General features: G+C 46.0%; 1 protein-coding gene across 1 annotated transcript; it reads right to left on the bottom strand.

Annotated features, from left to right (window-relative positions):
- Positions 1–327: 327 nt before the first annotated feature.
- RPA2 (Replication protein A2) lies at positions 328–18,304 on the bottom strand. The gene is made up of 8 exons (XM_037412612.2): positions 18,150–18,304; positions 18,002–18,054; positions 16,918–17,013; positions 15,809–15,922; positions 12,987–13,166; positions 11,859–11,963; positions 1,923–2,017; positions 328–514 (listed from the first exon to the last, which is right to left on the bottom strand). The coding sequence occupies exons 1-8, from the start codon at positions 18,166–18,168 to the stop codon at positions 430–432; spliced, it is 747 nt and encodes a 248-aa protein (XP_037268509.1). The 5' UTR covers positions 18,169–18,304; the 3' UTR covers positions 328–429.
- Positions 18,305–18,423: the final 119 nt, after the last annotated feature.

The following is an 18,423-nucleotide window of genomic DNA, read 5'->3' as shown; positions in this document are numbered from 1 at the left end:
GCGTGTAAAGCTGCGGTTTTATTAAGGCTCAATACCTTCAGCACAGTTCAATGACGATTTATATAAAAGGAAAGATTTGTGTCTTAAGTATTCAAAAAGAATATTTGGGAATATTCAGAGGCTGCCATCTAACAGATGACAAATCACATGGGGAAAATGAAGTAGGGTCTGCTGATTTTCATAATGTTGCAGCAGCGTACATTGCAGTGCACTGCTTTCACCAACGGGGCTTTTCACATTTATGTTCCTTCTGCTTAAACTGCCAGCAGGGAAAAGCAACGCAATGCCACCTGACTGTGAATGTTACGAGAAGACAGGACGAAGGCCTTAGCTTTTACAAGAACACAATCTATTACATTTTCTTAAATGGTGGGTAGTAGATAATGAACATTGTATACATTAACGAAATACAGGTTGTGGAATGCAGGGCTACGCCGAGTCTGTGGCTTTGTAATGCTCGTCGTCCATGGTTGTGAAAATGTGTCCTTCGTTGGCAAGAAACTCCACTACGTCCCTGAAAAAAAGAAGTTTCATAAAGACATAAGCTTCATCTTGGCCTGCCATTACTTGTGCTTGGAGGGGCACTAACGTAAATATTTTCAGTTCGTTTTTCGTGTCCTATGAAAGACAAAGCCCTCAAAAGCCTAAAATTCGAACTGCTAAGTGCGAATGCATCCTTTAAAAGATAATTACAGTATATTTTTAAACATTGGTCTCGGTTCCTACTGTGCCCTGACGTGGCTTGTATGAGCTTCTTGTCACGTGCTTTTGCAAGATATCATGACATTTGCACGGCCTCTCCCTATCGTAGTGCTGCGTTGGTGATGCACAGTTGTACATTTTAAGCGTTTTGGTACCCCACGTCCTCACAGCTAGCCAGACCGGTGCGTCAAGTCACCAGAATTAGTACTGTAGCCTGAGATCAAGGGTGTGTCAATGTTGGTAGGTGCACCATGAGAAAATTTAGTACTATGAAAATAACATCTTTTATTGGAATTTTCTGAACTTCACACTTGCTCGGAGCCTTCTTTGTATGGCAGAGCAGGCTCACCTTCGCAAAATGGTGCCAGTACCCCTTTATTTCAAGGTCATTAATCAATATAACCAAAACTAGAAGATGTTAATTGTCACTGCCCCAAATTTTCTGCGTGCAAGTATCTGATCTCATGTAGAGCACAACTCTCCTTTCAAATCTTATTTTGGTTTCCACTGCCAACAATGCATATTTCTCATCTAGCCCAGTTGCTTGCTACATGTATGATGGTCCTCATATTTGTTTAGACATTAAAATACTTAAGCTTCATTGTATATAAAGCTATGGAAGTATCCAATCGTGCAAACTTTTGATAAGCAATTCTCGGAACACAAGTAGCCAGCTTAGCACTTGTCTGATGTTCCAAACAAAGCTTGCATCCTTTGAGACTTTTGCAAGTCCCCAAACAATAACTTCTGCTTGTCCTTGCATTCTGCCTATTGCACACTAATTATTTTTGTTTCGTTGCGTGCTTGGCACTTCCAGATCATAAATAGCATGACAGCTTATCGATAAAACATGGCATTTTTTATGGGAAAGTAGAAAGGGCAGTTTTTTATGAAAGGAAAATTAAGACCAAGGCGTACAATTCTTGTTTGGAGACTAGATAAACGGCCAAAGCAAACTTTTTGTAGGGCGGCATCTAGCCATCAAATGAAACTGCTATTTGGAAGACGGGGCAACAGAGAATGTGAAAAATCGCAACTATGAAGTAAGTGAGAACTGCTGCTATACTCTCAAGGCACTCTCAAGGCCAAAACACCTTTGGCCTTGAGAGTATAGCAAACTGCTGCTATACTCTCAAGGCCAAAACACCACAATGTAGTCTTAGTTCACCACACAGTATACATATTTAAAAACAGGATGCATAAAAAAGTGTTGAAACTACCTTATTGTATTCTTGTTCATAGACTTCAGTCTGGAGCAAATTTCATCGAAGCCTATCCCAATGTTGGTTGTGCACTCCCGGATAGCTTCGTACACCTGAAAGATGGGGCAATTCCGTGTGCAACGTGGCCACATTCCGTTATCCCAAAACTTATTTAACATACAGCCAAATTTCTTTAGTCTAACCCTGAAATGACTGACAAAACTGTTCAAATTTCAGGCAAACCTGTAAAGCAAGAGGCAAAAATAACAGCAACATAAAACAAAATGCTGACACATTACTACACTGAAGACACAAAAACATTTAAAGGCCTGCAACACTTTTTTTTAATAAGGTCGAAAAATGGCGCTGATTGGTTGCCGAGATTCCTATCATAGGCAAGTGCGAATGTCTTGAACAAATACTTGAACGAACACTAGAGTATTCGAATTCACTTCAACACAAATTTAAACTATGTATGTGCTCTAAACTTTGAAGTCTTCAAAATGAACGAATTGTTGAGACATTTATTGGCGGACACTTGTCGACGATGCTTGACAGCGACAGTCAATGCGGGTACCGACTCTCTGCACGAGCTGCTCTTCTTTTTGCTAAAATGGCGACCCACTAGAAGGCGCTGGAGAGGACGACCCACTGTTCGAAGGCTTCGCCACAACTACCCCGGGTACGAAGAGGGAGCCGCCTGGTGACCTAACAGCTGGTTACTATGAGCGGGTCGTGGTAGGCTTTGAGGCGCTCCACGTTGACAATGTCGCGCCATCGACGGCGCATGTCCGAAGATGGTTCGATTGGTTCGATCAAGTAATTTACAGGGGAAGTGCGTTTGACGACACGGTAGGGGCCTTCGTATTTGGACAATAGTTTTGAAGATAGGCCAGTTGATGTGGTAGGGATCGTGAGCCAGACGAGCGCTCCAGGGAGGAAAGTGGGCGCAGTAGCGCTGGTGTCAGCGCGAATGCCTTTTTGCCGCTCTTGATCATGCGCTGTAAAGGTCCTTGCAAGCTCTCGACACTCTTCAGCAAGCTTGGCTGTAGCAGAAATAGGCGCCCACTCGGACGGATCTGGCTTGTACGGAAGTATTGTGTCGATGGTGTGCGACGGGTGCCTTCCATATAATAAAAAGAAAGGTGAAAAGCCAGTAGTGCTCTGAGGGGCGGTGTTATATGCGTAGGTGACGAAGAGTAGAATGGCATCCCAATTTGTGTGATCGGTGGCGACGTACTTGGAGAGCATGTCGCCGAGCGTACGGTTGAAGCGTTCAGTGAGGCCATTCGTCTGCGGGTGGTAAGCAGCAGTTTTGCGGTGAACAACGTTGCACTCTTTGAGAATGGCTTCGACAACTTCAGACAAGAAGACGCGGCCTCGATCACTGAGCAGTTCCTGAGGTGGACCGTGGCCCCGCCGTGGTGGTCTAGTGGCTAAGGTACTCGGCTGCTGACCCGCAGGTCGCGGGTTCGATTCCCGGCTGCGGCGGCTGCATTTCCGATGGAGGCGGAAATGTTGTAGGCCCGTGTGCTCAGATTTGGGTGCACGTTAAAGAACCCCAGGTGGTCGAAATTTCCGGAGCCCTCCACTACGGCGTCTCTCATAATCATATGGTGGTTTTGGGACGTTAAACCCTACAAATCAATGAGGTGGACCGTGTCGCAGGACGAATCGTTGGAGCAGGAAGGAGGCCACATCGCTCGCTGTAACCGCGGGAAGAGCGGCAGTTTCGGCGTATCGCGTGAGGTGGTCCACAGCAACAATGGCCCAGCGGTTACCAGCTGATGTTAGTGGAAGTGGCCCATACAAATTGATGCCAAGGCGCCCAAACGGCCTGGCAGGGCAAGGTAGAGGTTGCAGACCTACCGGCGACAGGTGCGTTGAAGTTTTGCGGCGCTGACATTCTATGCAGGAGCGAACGAATTCCTGCACGTAGCGGTACATGCCGCACCAAAAGTACCGTTGGCGAATGCGGTGGCAAGTTTTTGATACCCCGGAGTGCGCACATTGCGGATCAGAATGAAAGAATTCGCATATGTCAGAGCGCAGACTGCGGGGTATGACTAGTAGCCACTGGCGGCCGTCATTGTTGTAATTGCGTTGGTGGAGGAGGTCGTCGCGAACGGCGAAATGGTGGGCTTGACGAGGCAACGCGCGAGTGGATGGATCAGTCAGCAAGTCTATCAGTGAGGCAATCCATTGATTGATCCTTGCGCTGTTCAGTAGCAACGGCATGAATGCTAATGGAAGAAATGGCAAGGTGAGACGCTTAGTCGTGGGCTTTGTCGTCAGGCAAGGGAGAGCGCGACAGGGCGTCGGCGTCAGCATGTTGCCTTCCGTTGCGGTACAGCATGCGGACGTCGTAGTCTTGCAGGCGAAGTGCCCACCGGGCGAGACGGCCTGAGGGATCTTTCAATGACGACAACCAGCATAGTGCGTGATGGTCGGTGACTACATCAAATGGGCGACCATACAAATAAGGTCGGAACTTGGTAAGGGCCCAGACGATTGCCAGACATTCTTTCTCTGTGACGGTGTAATTAGTCTCAGCTTTTGTAAGCGAACGGCTTGCATACGCCACGACATATTCCGGGAACCTGGTTTGCGCTGCGCAAGGACAGCGCCGAGACCGACACCACTGGCGTAGTGTGTACCTCAGTAGGGGCCGTAGGGTCGTAGTGGCGGAGTATTGGAGGCGACGTCAACAAACGACGGAGCGTTCTGAATGCGTCGTCACACTGTGATGACCACGAATGGAGAGGCCCGTTACTTCCGAGGAGCTTCGTCAGCGGCGATACGATAGACGCGAAGTTTCGGATGAAGCACCGAAAGTAGGAACACAGTCCTACGAAACTGCGCAGTTCCTTGATGGATGTTGGCTTGGGGAACTCGGTCACGGCCCGAAGCTTGGCTAGATCGGGAAGAATTCCATCCTTGGACACGACGTAGCCAAGTATTGTCAACTGCCGATCTGCAAATTGGCACTTCTTTAGGTTCAGTTGCAGACTGGCGTCACTCAGACGCGTTAAAACATGCCGCAAGCGTTGGAGATGCGTGGAGAAGTCCGGAGCGAAAACGATGACGTCATCGAGGTAGCACAGGCACGTGTGCCATTTCAAATCACGCAGAACGGTATCCATCATGCGCTCAAAGGTGGCGGGCGCATTGCACAGCCCAAACGGCATGACGTTGAATTCGTACAAGCCGTCGGGAGTGACAAAAGCGGTCTTCGGTCGAGCGTCCTCAGCCATAGGTACTTGCCAGTACCCTGAGCGCAAATCGAGAGATGAAAAAAATTCGGCTCCTTGCAGGCTGTCAATCGCGTCATCTACACGCGGTAGTGGGTATACGTCCTTACGAGTGATCTTGTTGAGGCGTGGGTAGTCCACACAGAACCGCACAGAACCGTCCTTCTTCGCGACGAGAACGACAGGAGACACCCAGGGGCTGTTAGAGGGTCGAATAACATCGCGGCAAAGCATGTCGTCCACTTGCTTGTTGATTACACGGCGTTCTGTGGGAGATACGCGATATGGACGTTGCCGTAGTGGTGGTTGTGCGATGCGATGCGTGACAGTGGATGTGCGGCCGAGAGAAGGTTGAGCGACATCGAAAGAAGAGCGGAATCCTTCCAACAGGGCCAGAAGCTTGGAGCGCTGGACCGGCGTAAGGTTGTCGGCAATGGAAGGACTGAATACATCAGCAGATGATGAAACAGATTAGAAACAGCACTAAGCGTATTGGAACATCGGCAGTGCGTGTCATCAGGTTGATCCATGACTTGTGCGTCTTCGATGGGTTCCACGCTGCCGACACATTCCGCTCGCACCAACGTAACGCTGTACGGAGATGAGTTCAGAACAAAAATAGTGGTGCTGCCGTGAGTGACTTGCACGGTCGCGAAAGGAACCAGCAAGCCTTTTCTGGTGAAAACACGATGAGATGGCGAGAGGAGTGCAGCGGTGTCGGAAAGACTTGCGCAGTAGACCGGCACCGCCGTGGACGAGTTTGCGGGCACTTGCGTGTCGTCCCTGACGAGTAACTTGTTTGCAGCAGATGGACTGTCGGCCGGCGTCAAAGAAGGGAATTGTGTCAGCTCTATTTCTGCTGGTGTGCAATGAATGACGGCGTCGTGGCGGGAGAGAAAATCCCATCCTAGGATGACGGCATGAGAGCATGAAGGAATTATGATGAATTCAACGGCATACATCATGTCCTGAATCATGAGGCGGGCTGTACACATCGCTGTAGGGTGAATGCTTTGCGCGCTGGCTGTACGGAGGGAGAGCCCGGAAAGTGGCGTGGTCACTTTGCACAGTAATCGGCTAAGTTTTGCGTCCATGACGGATACGGCGGCTCCAGTATCTACAAGGGCAGATGCACGAACACCATCCACAAGCACGTCTATCACGTTCGATGGGCTTTCCTAAGGGCTTCCGCAGTTCGACAGCGTCGCAGCCCTTGCCTCGTGGACTGCGACGACTAATTTTCCTGGTCACCCTCTAGTGGACGTGGCCGCATCGACGACGGTGAGCGACGTCGCGGAGAATGTGAACGGCGGGTAGATGGAGCGGGGCGGGACGATGGTGACGTAGGCGGCGGTTGGTCATAAAAGCGGCTCGATTGACTGGGAAAATTGGAGGCGACCTGCGGTTGCTGCACACGATTGCAATAGCGTGCTACGTGACCGACGCAACCACAAGCAAAGCAGGTGGGGCGATTATCAGCAGTGCGCCATCGGTTCGCGTGTCCCATCCATGTCGCAGAACGCGATGGGCGAGCCGGCTGCTGATATAACTGCATAGTGGGCGGCACACGGGGCACGTGGATGACGTCGGCATATGTAGGCGGCACAGTTTATCCGAAAGCCTGGGGCCTGGCGATGGTTTCGGTGTAACCAAGGGGGCCAGTCACAGGAATCGGTGGGGGTGGCCTGGCGATAACTTGGGCATGACTGAGTGGTGTAGATACTGGAGGCGGCTGGTGGTATTCAGGAACGACCTCCGCGATTTCCTGCAGAATGGCTCGGCGGAGGGGAGGCAGAAGTGTGCTTGACGGCTGTTGAGCACGTTGCGGGGAAGCAAAAGTCAGTAAAGAGACCTGGCGGGCAACTTCCTCACGCACGAATTACTTGATTTCAGCGAGCAAGGTGGTGTGGTCAGGAAGTGTTGACAAGGCTGAGAGATCAGCGTCACGTGAGGGTGGTCGACGGGTCATCGAGCGCTGCCGCCGCAGCTCCTCGTAACTCTGGCATAGTGTAATGATCTCTGCCACAGTGCGAGGGTGCTTGGCCAGGAGCATGGTTAAGGCATCGTCAGCGATGCCTTTTAGAACATGGGTAATTCTGTCAGCCTCTGACATGCTCGCGTCCACTTTCTCGCACAAGTCAAGGATGTCCTCAATGTAACTTGTGAAGGACTCACCGGTCTGCTAAGCTCGTTCACGTAACCGCTGTTCGGCTTGCAGCTTACGAACAGCAGGACGGCCGAACACGTCGACGACGGCGGTTTTAAAAGCGGACCAAGTGGGGAAATCGGACGCGTGGTTGTTGTACCACATGCCGGCCACACCCGCGAGGTAGTAAACCAGGTTGCCGAGTTTACCTGCCTCGTCCCAATGATTGGGAACGCTGACGCGTTCGTACATAGCAAGCCAGTCCTCGACGTCGGTGCCATCCGCGTCGGTGAAGATAGGAGGGTCGTCGATGCGGGGGACACCGGAACATGGCGTCGGTGCAGGGGGAAGCGTTTGCTGTGCGGCGTCTTGATGCATGGTAGAAGGCACGGTGCGGGATCGAAGCTCCAAAGGCATCGAATGCTAACCGAAGGTGTTAGAAGGGCACAGCACTGTCCACCAAATTGTTGAGACGTTTATTGGCGGACATTTGTCGACGATGCTTGACAGTGACAGTCAATGCGGGTACCGACTCTCAGCACAAGCTGCTCTTCTTTTTTCTAAAATGGCGACCCACTAGAAGGCGCTGGAGAGGACGACCCACTGTTCGAAGGCTTCCCCACAGAATAAACATGTGTAAGTTAAGCGTAAACCCTGCAAAGGTGGTTTTACTGCAGTGGAAAAGTACTGTACCGTGAATACACCTATCCAGGAGAAATCCGCATTGATGCAACGCCCTTCTTTGTGGTTAAATGAACATATGTATTGCCCTTACTCGAATTCATCATTTTTAAAGTTAGAATGATCCGTCTAAACCACTATTTGTTTCGAACCTAAAATTTACTATTTTCACATGCCTATCCTGTACACATCTGAGGCAAACACTACAGCACAGCATGCAGCAGGGATTTTACGGTTAAGTTTGAAAGACGGCTACAAATTGCTCACCGTTTTTTCTACAATTTCGTGTCAATGTGGTGCCGATTGTGTTACAGAGGGGAGGACTCGGCCATTGACTGATTTGCACATTCCTGTGCTGCATAGTTACTGCGGTGTCACACTCCATAGTGTGGCAAAATTACACACCCCATTAAATTAATTAACTCACCTTAACTGCACTAGTGCACTCATAATAACACATACAGTGAGCTGATGCATCCAAACAAAAAATAAATAACAAGTATGCAGGGTGATGTGAAATTCCAGTTCCTTTGTCACCTCTTGCCCTCCTCCCAAGTAAGCCATGAGCACGCCAACTGGCACGAGGGAGAAGTGGTGTTGAAAGCGAACGACAAGTTTCTGTAAATTCACTCGCACTTCATGGTTTTAAAACATTTTTTTTTTTGTGTGGCGATTGATTTGTGAAGCAAGAAATGTTGATAGTGAAGTCACTCCGTGATTACAGTCAAATCTCGTTTTAGGGAGCCTCAGCATAACAATTTTTCAGATTAACAAATTTTTCAAAAATCCCCTTCCAAATGTCCATTGGTTTAATGTAAAAATATTTCACTACTGCGAATTTCAGTAAACAATGTTTCAGAATAAAAAATGAAAATTTATCTTCTTTTTATCCCCTGACACTTCAAAATAAGGAATAGCGATTTGAAAAATTTACCCGCCGCTGTAGAAATAATGGCCAGCTCCTTAAGTGCCACTATCATCTTCATCAGAGTGCCCACGTGTTTCTATCTGCCCCCTCCCCCCTCCTGTTCAAAGCAAATGTGGGATAGCCTTATCACCATCACCATTGCCTAGTACTTGTCTTTCACGTCAGGCTTCACTCCGTTGCCTTTGTTTTCATCAGACAGCTTGACCGGCCCGCTTGTCTCACTGCTGTTTTCTAGCGTTTTGGTTCGCAGTTTTAACGTTCATGATGAGCTCCGGAAGCAGCACGAACGGAATGCTATCAAAAATGCAAAATGCGACGCGAGTGACCTATGATAAAGTCGCCGATGATTATCTGTGTATCTCTCTAACACTACACAGTGCGGCGACGAAGCATGCACGTGAGCTTAGCTCCATACATCCATATCAAGATCCATAGCATTTGTCGTGATAAAGAAACGGCGGTGAGAGCGAAGACGATGTTAAAAAAGCATGGGCGCGAACCAACATGAAGAATCAGTATTTAACGCTGATACTTCACAGCGCGTAAGAAGGATGCACATGCTTGAGAGTCCGTCTTTCAGGAGTCGAATTGCCCATATCAGGATAGATTGCACTTTTTCTCAAATAAACGTGCACCGATTCTGTAATATTTCGTGTTTGTTTTTTCGCGTTTATTCAAGCAGCATAACACAGTCGTGAATATACACAACACAGGTAGGCGACTCGTGTTTCCGTTTAAGATTTTTGCATAAATAACGAATTATTTTTAGCGGTCTCTTGAGATTCATTCTATCAAGATTTCACTGTACTTGAAAAAGTGTTGCAGGACCCGACTGACAAGACCAACATACGAAAAATAACATCCATTGCAGTGCCTGAACTCCTTCTAATTAAAACACACCCAAATCCTCAGCAAAAGGAACATAGCATATCTGTAATATCGGCGAAAGCAAAATAGAGACAAGACCAGGGTACTCTATCCTCCCAGACTGAAATTCGAAGCTTGAAACGCAAAGAAATGGCAAGCTGTGGAGTCGTATGACAAATAGGGATGGAAATGGAATACAACAACCTTGTTTGCTGTTAGGAGCAGCATGTGATGGCAAGCGGGAAAAAGCAAATATTGAGACATTTTTCAGTCTATAGGAAAGACAATGACGACTGCCCGTATTTTGACGCTTCTTAGCGAGCGTGCCCACCGAAGAAAAAAAAAATTAAAGAAAAGGGGGGGGGGCACAGCAAACCTACCCTCTCCCCACAATTGCGTGCCCTCTGCATGGTAGCGCTTGCAAGAAAGTAGTGCACATGAAGCAGTCATACCTCATTACATACAAGGGTGGGTGTGGTTGCTTTGTACTTCTATACAGTCGCCGACCGTTTGTTCGGACGCCGAAAATTCGGACATGCCTGTTTATTCAAACATCTTCATGGCACCACCACTCTCCCCATTGATCCTAATGTAAACTCACGACCTGAAATTCGGACGCCCCACTGTGCGCCATTCGATTATCGGACTCCGTTTGACTGACCGGGTGCGTCGAAGTACGCCATTACACGCTGACAGCGACATTAACAATACGTTTGCTATGTTGCTAGCATTGATATGCAGCACTAACTATGGATGGATGCCGGGCCTGTGTCAAAATGCACGCAGAAATCGCCATTGCCGATCTCGAAGGATATGTGTGGCGATGCTTCTTATTTAAAAAAAAATAAGTTGCCAGTCGAGCGGCCAAGCCAAGCCACCTTCACAGTCTGTTCGCAGTGGCGTTTGTCAGCACTGTCAGTCAGCTGATTCTGCGGCTAGGCCTGATTTGTCTTGTTCTCTGTGTTCTCGCTCTCTTGCGTGTTCCGTGGCGTGCTGAAATGGCTACGATGCCACCCGTTGCTGCGCCGTCGGGAGTGAAGAAACGCGGCCAACGTGGGAGCTACAAGACGCTCACGATGACGAAGAAAGCAGAGATAATTCGCCATGTAGAAGGCGGCCGACCTCAGTCTCAAGTGGCTTGAGAATTTTCTATTTCCAAGCAAACCATCTCGGAAGCGTGTGTGTGTGCAGACATGACAGTTTTTTCGGGCGATAGGGCCTATAAAAGTGCCTTTTTTTTTTAGTGGACCCGTTTTTTCAGACTCCCGATTATTCGGACTTTTTGGCGGTTCTCGTCGAGTCCGAATAAACGGTCAGTGACTGCATACATCTACCAACACAGTGAGGAGTGACAATACATACTTCTAAATAGATTCAATAGATGGTGCAACCAGTAGAATCGCGGACGGTCAGCCAGATTTGAGCTATGGCGCAAATTTTTCGGACACATAACAGACAACATTGCGAGGAAGGGAGGTGGGAGTGCAGGGAGAAAGACAACATACCAGTACATCTATGAGAGTGAAAGAGTTAATGTCAGTCATCATTCTCTGGCATCCCTTTACCAACATGAATACAAAACATGTTGTGCCCCAAAGAGTTAGAGCATTTTGTGTTCTGCATTTACCCTACTCAACCACCTCTATGGCATAATGGCCTAAGCCTAACAACTTTGCTAGTTGTTAGGCTTAGGCCATTATGCAATGTGTGCGATTCTCTCGAACAAGAATATTAACTTGTTTTTAAAGTGCACTTGTAACTAAACTGAAAGCGGGTTTTCATCGTTATGCTATGCAAACTAGTCGCTCATAGTTGTCATCTTCTAAGAGCAAGGCGATGACACTGATTAGACTGGCTCTGACCAGGCTGTTGCGAATGCAGTTTTGGTATCACACTGAATTGTAATGCTCAAGAAATTTCCAGACAAATTTTTTCAGAGGAGAAAAAAAATGTGTGCTAGAATCATTGGTTATTTTAGGGGTAAAGTTAACCAAAGTAGACTAAGAATTGGGTAAAAAAAATACACAATACGTCTTAATATACAGAATGGTTCATTGCAGGCAAAAAGAAATGCCACCTACCAGTTTCTGCTGCTGGTTCAAACCCAAATTACCAGCACCAGCTCCAAGGAATGAGTTGGCACTTGTGTCCATTGGCTCATGCTTCACTGAGCTGGGAGTGAAGCCCTGGTAGGAGAAGAGCACAAGCAAAAATTAATTAAGAGTAAGTAAAACAGGTTACACGGACTGTATACACTGTCAGAAATCGCTTTAACAGAATTCCTAACAGTGTATAGAATTCCTGCGAGGAATTCTCTCAGGGAAAACCTGTGGCTACAGCAATTGAATTTTTAAATGCTTGTAACAGCAACTGCAAAATATCGAGTCTGCAATGAATGCACCGATCACAACTATGTAGTAAACAGGCACTGAATAATTCTTCCCAAATATCCTTCCTGTAAGATTCTCATAGCTGTCAACCAAATCCTGCAGACATGACAGAGAAGTGAGCATGCATTCATTGTTAAGTGTGCTTTGAGTGTGCACCTTTAAAAAAATAAATATTAGAGAGAAACATAAACTTTATTAATGAATATTTTATTTTGTTAAGCTACTCTGCGTATGCTAAGCTTTTTAAGATAACAGGCAAATGAGGCTCATCAAATTGTGGATCAGAAAAGCTCAAATAGAGAAGAAAAGAAAATGTCAGGAAAATTTATTTTGTTGAAGTAAATTGCACTTCTCTTTTGTTTATAACGTGAGTACATACTGCTATTTTCGTTAGTAAATCTAGTGAACATTACATTCAAGTGCACATTTATCTTCATACTTTGAATCGACGAAAATTGAGTACTCGTTGTGGTAGCATGCTTCAGGCGGCATTGCACTGAAGCTTAACAAAGCAAACCTATTATTATTGAGCGCAAATAAAATCTTTACTGCAGGAGCCGTTCATGATCCGAGACATGCCCATATTCTTGACAAAATTTAACCGGAAGAAAGCTGTTTTGTTGGCATGACTTGTTAGAAAGACATTAGTAGTTAGAAAAAGCCTTATGGTTAGAAAAAGCACAGCTGCAGGGGAGCAGCTTTCAATGTACTGAAAATAATGGTGACTGTCTTTCGAATATATCTGGGCTTCACTGTGTTGTGTACTGTCAAATGGAAACAAAAGGCAATGAGGGCAATGCAGAGATGTGCCAGACTAACCACACGTAGAGCCATGTTGGAATGCACCACTTCGGCAAGGTGGAGTGTCAGCTCATTCAGATCGGTCACTGGGAAAACCTTGAAGGCCTTGAGCTGTCGTTTTCCCTCAGCAGAACGCACAGGGCCCACCACACGAACGTAGCTTCCCTCCACAAGGTGGCTCAGGACACGCTGCTGCTCCTGCATTCATGAAGACCCAGCTGAGAGGAGAGCTTTCAAAGTGATGGTGGCCTTGGTGCGGTTGTCTGAAAAGTTGGGCGGTCGGAGAAAAGAGAGAGAGGGCATACCTTTGTATTTCGCTTAGGTACTCGAAACGCCACACCATGACTTTGTTTTTCACCTATTGAAAATGTGCAGTATGCTACAACAGCGTCGCGCAACAAGCACTACTTGGCAGAGCTGAAGATGCTTATTGTGATCGAGTTACAGGCAATAAGTAATACTGGCTCATTTCTCAGGGGCTGCCACCGTAGCTCTATGCTTCCCCAATGTTTATATGCATTGGGGTAATTGTACTCGGGTTGATGTTAGCAGATATCTTCCAGCACTTTGTGCTGTTGGCCACACTGCAGCTGCATGAAAATGAGATCATCAGTAGGCACTGCATAGAATGAGTCACTACGAGTAACGAATCCATTAGGGCATATGAGGAATGAATCAGGGATTCATTGCAACTTAGTTTAAGCGAATGTAGATTTAAAGCATGCACGTGATAATGATATTTTACCGACAAGAGAGGCAGGAGGGCGTGTACATAATTATAGAGCATGCATGTCCCATAACAGTGGTTCCTTCCAAGTCTTGACACATTTCAGTGCAATGTGTTGGGTATACACTGCCTAATAATACCTTTGGGTTGCAGCAAAGCTGACTGTTGAAAACTGCTATGACTGAAAACAGAACAATGCATGAGAGCACTGGTTTGAAGCAGTGAGATAATAAACATGGCAGTGGTGATGGCTTCAATTACTAATGCCATCAGATATGAAATTAGACTAGAAAGACTGAAACATTCAGAGTCGGAGAGTTTCAGCATGTGAAATAAAAAACGTGGCTGATCCCTCTTTCTAGGAATCAGTAATACAAGAATGGTGGTGTTGGGGCATTAAACTCCATATATTAATCATCATCAGTATAAGACGAAAGTGAAGCGTGTCTTCACAAAGGCAGTTGAGCATTAATTGTGCATTGTTTCGCCACAAGGGCGAAGGAATGAATGCTACAGCAACAAATTGCGAAGTAACATGAAGAACGGAAAGCAGCTCGAAACTTGCAGTGCACACCTCAAGCAGAAAAGACACACGAAACTAGCGTACACAGGACGAGCGCAGACAAACTGTCACAGCTCGACACTGAAAGCGCACTGTTCAACCAGAAACAAACTAGCACAGAACAAACACACAAGTATACACAGAACAAGCGCAAACAGTCACAATTCTTACTTTTGTTCGGGTGTAAGCAGCGTGCTCCTTTCTTAAATGCGGCCGCAGCAGCAAGCCAAGTGACCTCGTTGCTCTCCCGAATCATAAACCTGATAAGCATGCACGCAGGAGAGACCATGCTCGGTGGAGACGGCGCTCACCGAAATGCGAGAGCCGATGGCTTTTAGAGCGCGCCCAACGCGAGTTTTGCGCCATCTCGCTCCCCATGCCAAAAACATGCTGAAGTTGCAGAGCTCTGAGGACTGCCAACAGTATACGGTGTATAAATGGCTTACCGTTAGCAGGTTTAACAACGTACACTTCATGGCCTAGTGATTAGCACCACACATTGCAAACAGCAGGTCACTGGTTCGACACCCCATAACAGAACCTCTCCTTTTTTTTTGTTTGCAGTCTGTTAGTTTGTATTTTACATCATATCCGTGACAAAAATGCGTCACCAGAGTCATGATGGATCTCGGCATAAAACACTTTTGTGTTAAATGGCATTGGAAGAATCACTTTCACAGTTATCCCATAGAAAGCACTGTTAATCAAAATCGAAATGAACATTACTCTACCATTAGAGCATTAGTCTATCAATTTATGATTACCAAACCTGTCAATTAATGATTACAAAACACAAGTATACACAGAACAAGCGCAAACAGTCACAATTCTTACTTCTGTTCGGGTGTAAGCAGCGTGCTCCTTTCCTAAATGCGGCCGCAGCAGCAAGCCAAGTGACCTCATTGCTCTCCCGAATCATAAACCTGATAAGCACGCACGCAGGAGAGACCATGCTCCGTGGAGACAACGCTCTCCAAAACGCGAGAGCCGATGGCTTTTAGAGCGCACCCAACGCTACTCAACGCGAGTTTTGCGCCATCTCGCTCCCCATGCCAAAAACATGCTGAAGTTGCAGAGCTCTGAGGACCGCCAACAGTATACGGTGTATAAATGGCTTACCGTTAGCAGGTTTAACAACGTACACTTCATGGCCTAGTTATTAGCACCACACATTGCAAACAGCAGGTCGCTGGTTCAACACCCCATAACAGAACCTCTCGTTTTTTTTTTGTTTGTTTGCAGTCTGTTAGTTAGTATTTTACATCATATCCGTGACAAAAAAGCGTCGGCAGAGTTATGATGGATCTTGGCATAAAACACTTTCGTGTTAAATGGCATTGGACGAATCACTTTTACAGTTATCCCATAGAAAGCACTGTGAATCAAAATCGAAATGAACATTAGTCTACCATTAGAGCATTAGTCAATCAATTTATGATTACCAAACCTGTCAATTAATGATTACTAAAACTATCAATTAATGAACTAAAAAATGCTCTTTAACTACTGCCTGCCTGTAAGGAAGTGTGCACATGTGCTGCAAAGACTTGCCTCTTCCTGGGCAAAGATCAGTCCTTCGATCGGTGGGCCTGTCCTGTCATCCAGGGTGAAGTTGACACGAGTGCTCTGCTGGTCAACGCTTGTCACCAGTCCCACCAACGATACCTGTTGTGGAGAAAAGACAAAAACAATCGGCTATACCTCATGCCAAAATGGCAATCACTTAGTGCACGGTGCTAAATGCAGGCATGCGAAAAATTTTCACATGAACAAAACTCAACAGAAAAAGTGGGAATGCCAGCTTGAGCTGGTACATTTTAATATTTTATTGACAGATGCATGTATTAGGCATAAATGCTCCCTAATTTCTTCCTAAATATGTAGGCTTTTCATATTTCATGGGCTTTCTTTATCAACTGAAAGAAATGGGCATGCAATAAGCACATTGTTGAAAATAGTGCAATTAGCTGCCATTAAGAATGCCTGCATATGCCTCACTAACATTATGACAATTAGATGAGCACTCGTAGAGTTGCAAAGGGAATTATGTATTAAAACTCATCAACAAAAAATTTACTAGCTACTACATGAGTCTAAAGAGCAACGTGGACTAGGTTTGCCTTATGTAATGCCATTCCACTTTTTATAAATCCTGCTGGTGCATGATAGAATGCCTAGTATTTAAATTACTCAATTATAGAACCAAACAGACAATTATGCCACGAAAAGCATAGGATTCATTTGGTTGTGTTCAAAAATGAAACAAGCTCCTGAAAAAATGCTCTTTCTTTTGTTCAATTGTGGAAGTTGCAGCTGTGAAAGACATAGGAATAAAAAAAACTTAATTCATAATTCGGAATATTCTGTAACACTGTAAAAAAAGAGGAGGGTAATTGAATAAAAGAATAATGGCAGACTCAGCTACAAGCCACAGCAGCTTCTAGGTGGATATCTGTACAACCTCTCATTAATACTAGCCTTCTTTTGCATTTGCGACAATGTAAAAAGACGGAGAGGACACATTATAGACATCATAAGACACTGCAGTGCAGCCTTATCTACACTGCCATGCCTTCTTACATAACTTCGTCACTCACAAGTGAACAGAGTCACAAAGAATTCAACATATGACAATGCAAACGACAATTAGAAATACTCACATATTGCACCTCAAGATCTCCTACGGTCAGAGAGTCCTGACCCATCATGTGGATCTGAGCTATTGTGCATGGAACAACATTGTCGTGGCGGCCTGCCTGTAAGTGCCAACATAAAAAAAAAAAAGGCATCAGTTCACCTGAAGAAGAACTGGCCTTTTCTTTCTTTTAATGATCAAATCTCCATCAACATTTAGTTTCAGAGGCAAGCAATACACATGATGCAACATGGTGGCAGTTCACTGTGGCTCTTTCCTTCTGAAGCAGAGTCGTGCCGACATTAACGTTGAAAGTTGTGCGAGCTGTGAAGCCACACGCTGCTTCACAAGTAATCATGCCAACATGGCTTGTGTATGGATACCACAGCATGTGCGCCAACAACAACTGTAGAGGCGGGAACATTTTTTGGAGATTTATAAACTTTGTGCCTTTGGGTGTACTGATGGTCCTTTTAGGGGTGAAGCTTTTAAAGCCGTGGGTCTGTCCATCCCTTGTATGTATGTACGTGACTACCTATAGTCCCACCATTGCAAACTGCCCACTACTTCGTCCTTGCAAACATCCGACCACCCAATCACCGACCACTTTACCGACCATAAAGCCGTTATAATAAAGGGGGAATGGAAGTGACATATAGCTACCACTTAGGAATAATAAAATTTCTTGTACAAATATATACAGTGTTTGTCACGTGTTTGATGATGTAGTGGGCGATATTTGTGAATGGTTCACGGTTCATATATTTCTGCCGTGTTAAAATAATAATGTACGATAAACAACAGCGCTTAAAAAGTGCGACCGCGAAGTGGCCTATCTTTATCGCTTGCCTTTTTGAATGAGCAAATGATCGTAAGTTTCTCTTTGAAGTTTTGAAACAAGTATGAAACAAGTATGGGCCAGGCTTGTTTTTTTTTTAGAAAAAAAGAAAAAAAAAGTTCTTGGTGTAGATTTACACCGCAGATATTTTTTTTTTTTTTTTTGACGTTCGCTGATTTTAGAAGGACCTCTGTCAACACCTCGTTGAGTGGGATTTACGCGTACAACGCAACGACATTTTAGCAGCAAAATATTCAGCATCGACACTCACGAACTTGCGCTGAGGCGTGTCCTGTTGAGAGTCCGGTGGCATGAAGCCTCCACCTGCGAGATAGGCGAATGTAATGGGCTTTGCATTAGTAGCGATATTGTTAGTCGATGAAGTCCACTGGCTCAACCAAAACTTGAGATTTACCTACCATCGCCCCACGCTGCCATTGTAAGATAGGGCGAACAGCAAGATCACAACACAGTTAACTGTTCCTATAGGCGTCAGTCGTAACTTAAAGGTCTTTCAGCCAATTAAGTTGGCGCGCTTTCAATAAAAGATACGCCAGCGGCACAAAACAGCTCACAGACCATGACCTACTACACTCCTGACCTGTTCAGATAGCGGGGTTCCTATGGGAGCGCGTGTCCCCGCTCTCGTTCAATCGCTCGCCGTAGGTGGCGCTACCTATAACCTGTTCGTCT

The sequence above is a fragment of the Rhipicephalus microplus genome, chromosome 1 (assembly GCF_043290135.1).
Source record: "Rhipicephalus microplus isolate Deutch F79 chromosome 1, USDA_Rmic, whole genome shotgun sequence".
In the NCBI taxonomy this organism is placed as follows: domain Eukaryota; kingdom Metazoa; phylum Arthropoda; class Arachnida; order Ixodida; family Ixodidae; genus Rhipicephalus; species Rhipicephalus microplus.
This window is presented reverse-complemented; position numbering and strand designations above follow the sequence as displayed.

Coding starts and splice junctions, on each gene's coding strand:
- RPA2 (XM_037412612.2), bottom strand. Junction 15,923..16,917: donor GAGATCTTGAGGTGCAATAT/GTGAGTATTTCT, acceptor TCTCCACAACAG/GTATCGTTGGTGGGACTGGT. Junction 13,167..15,808: donor TGATCTTTGCCCAGGAAGAG/GCAAGTCTTTGC, acceptor TCATGAATGCAG/GAGCAGCAGCGTGTCCTGAG.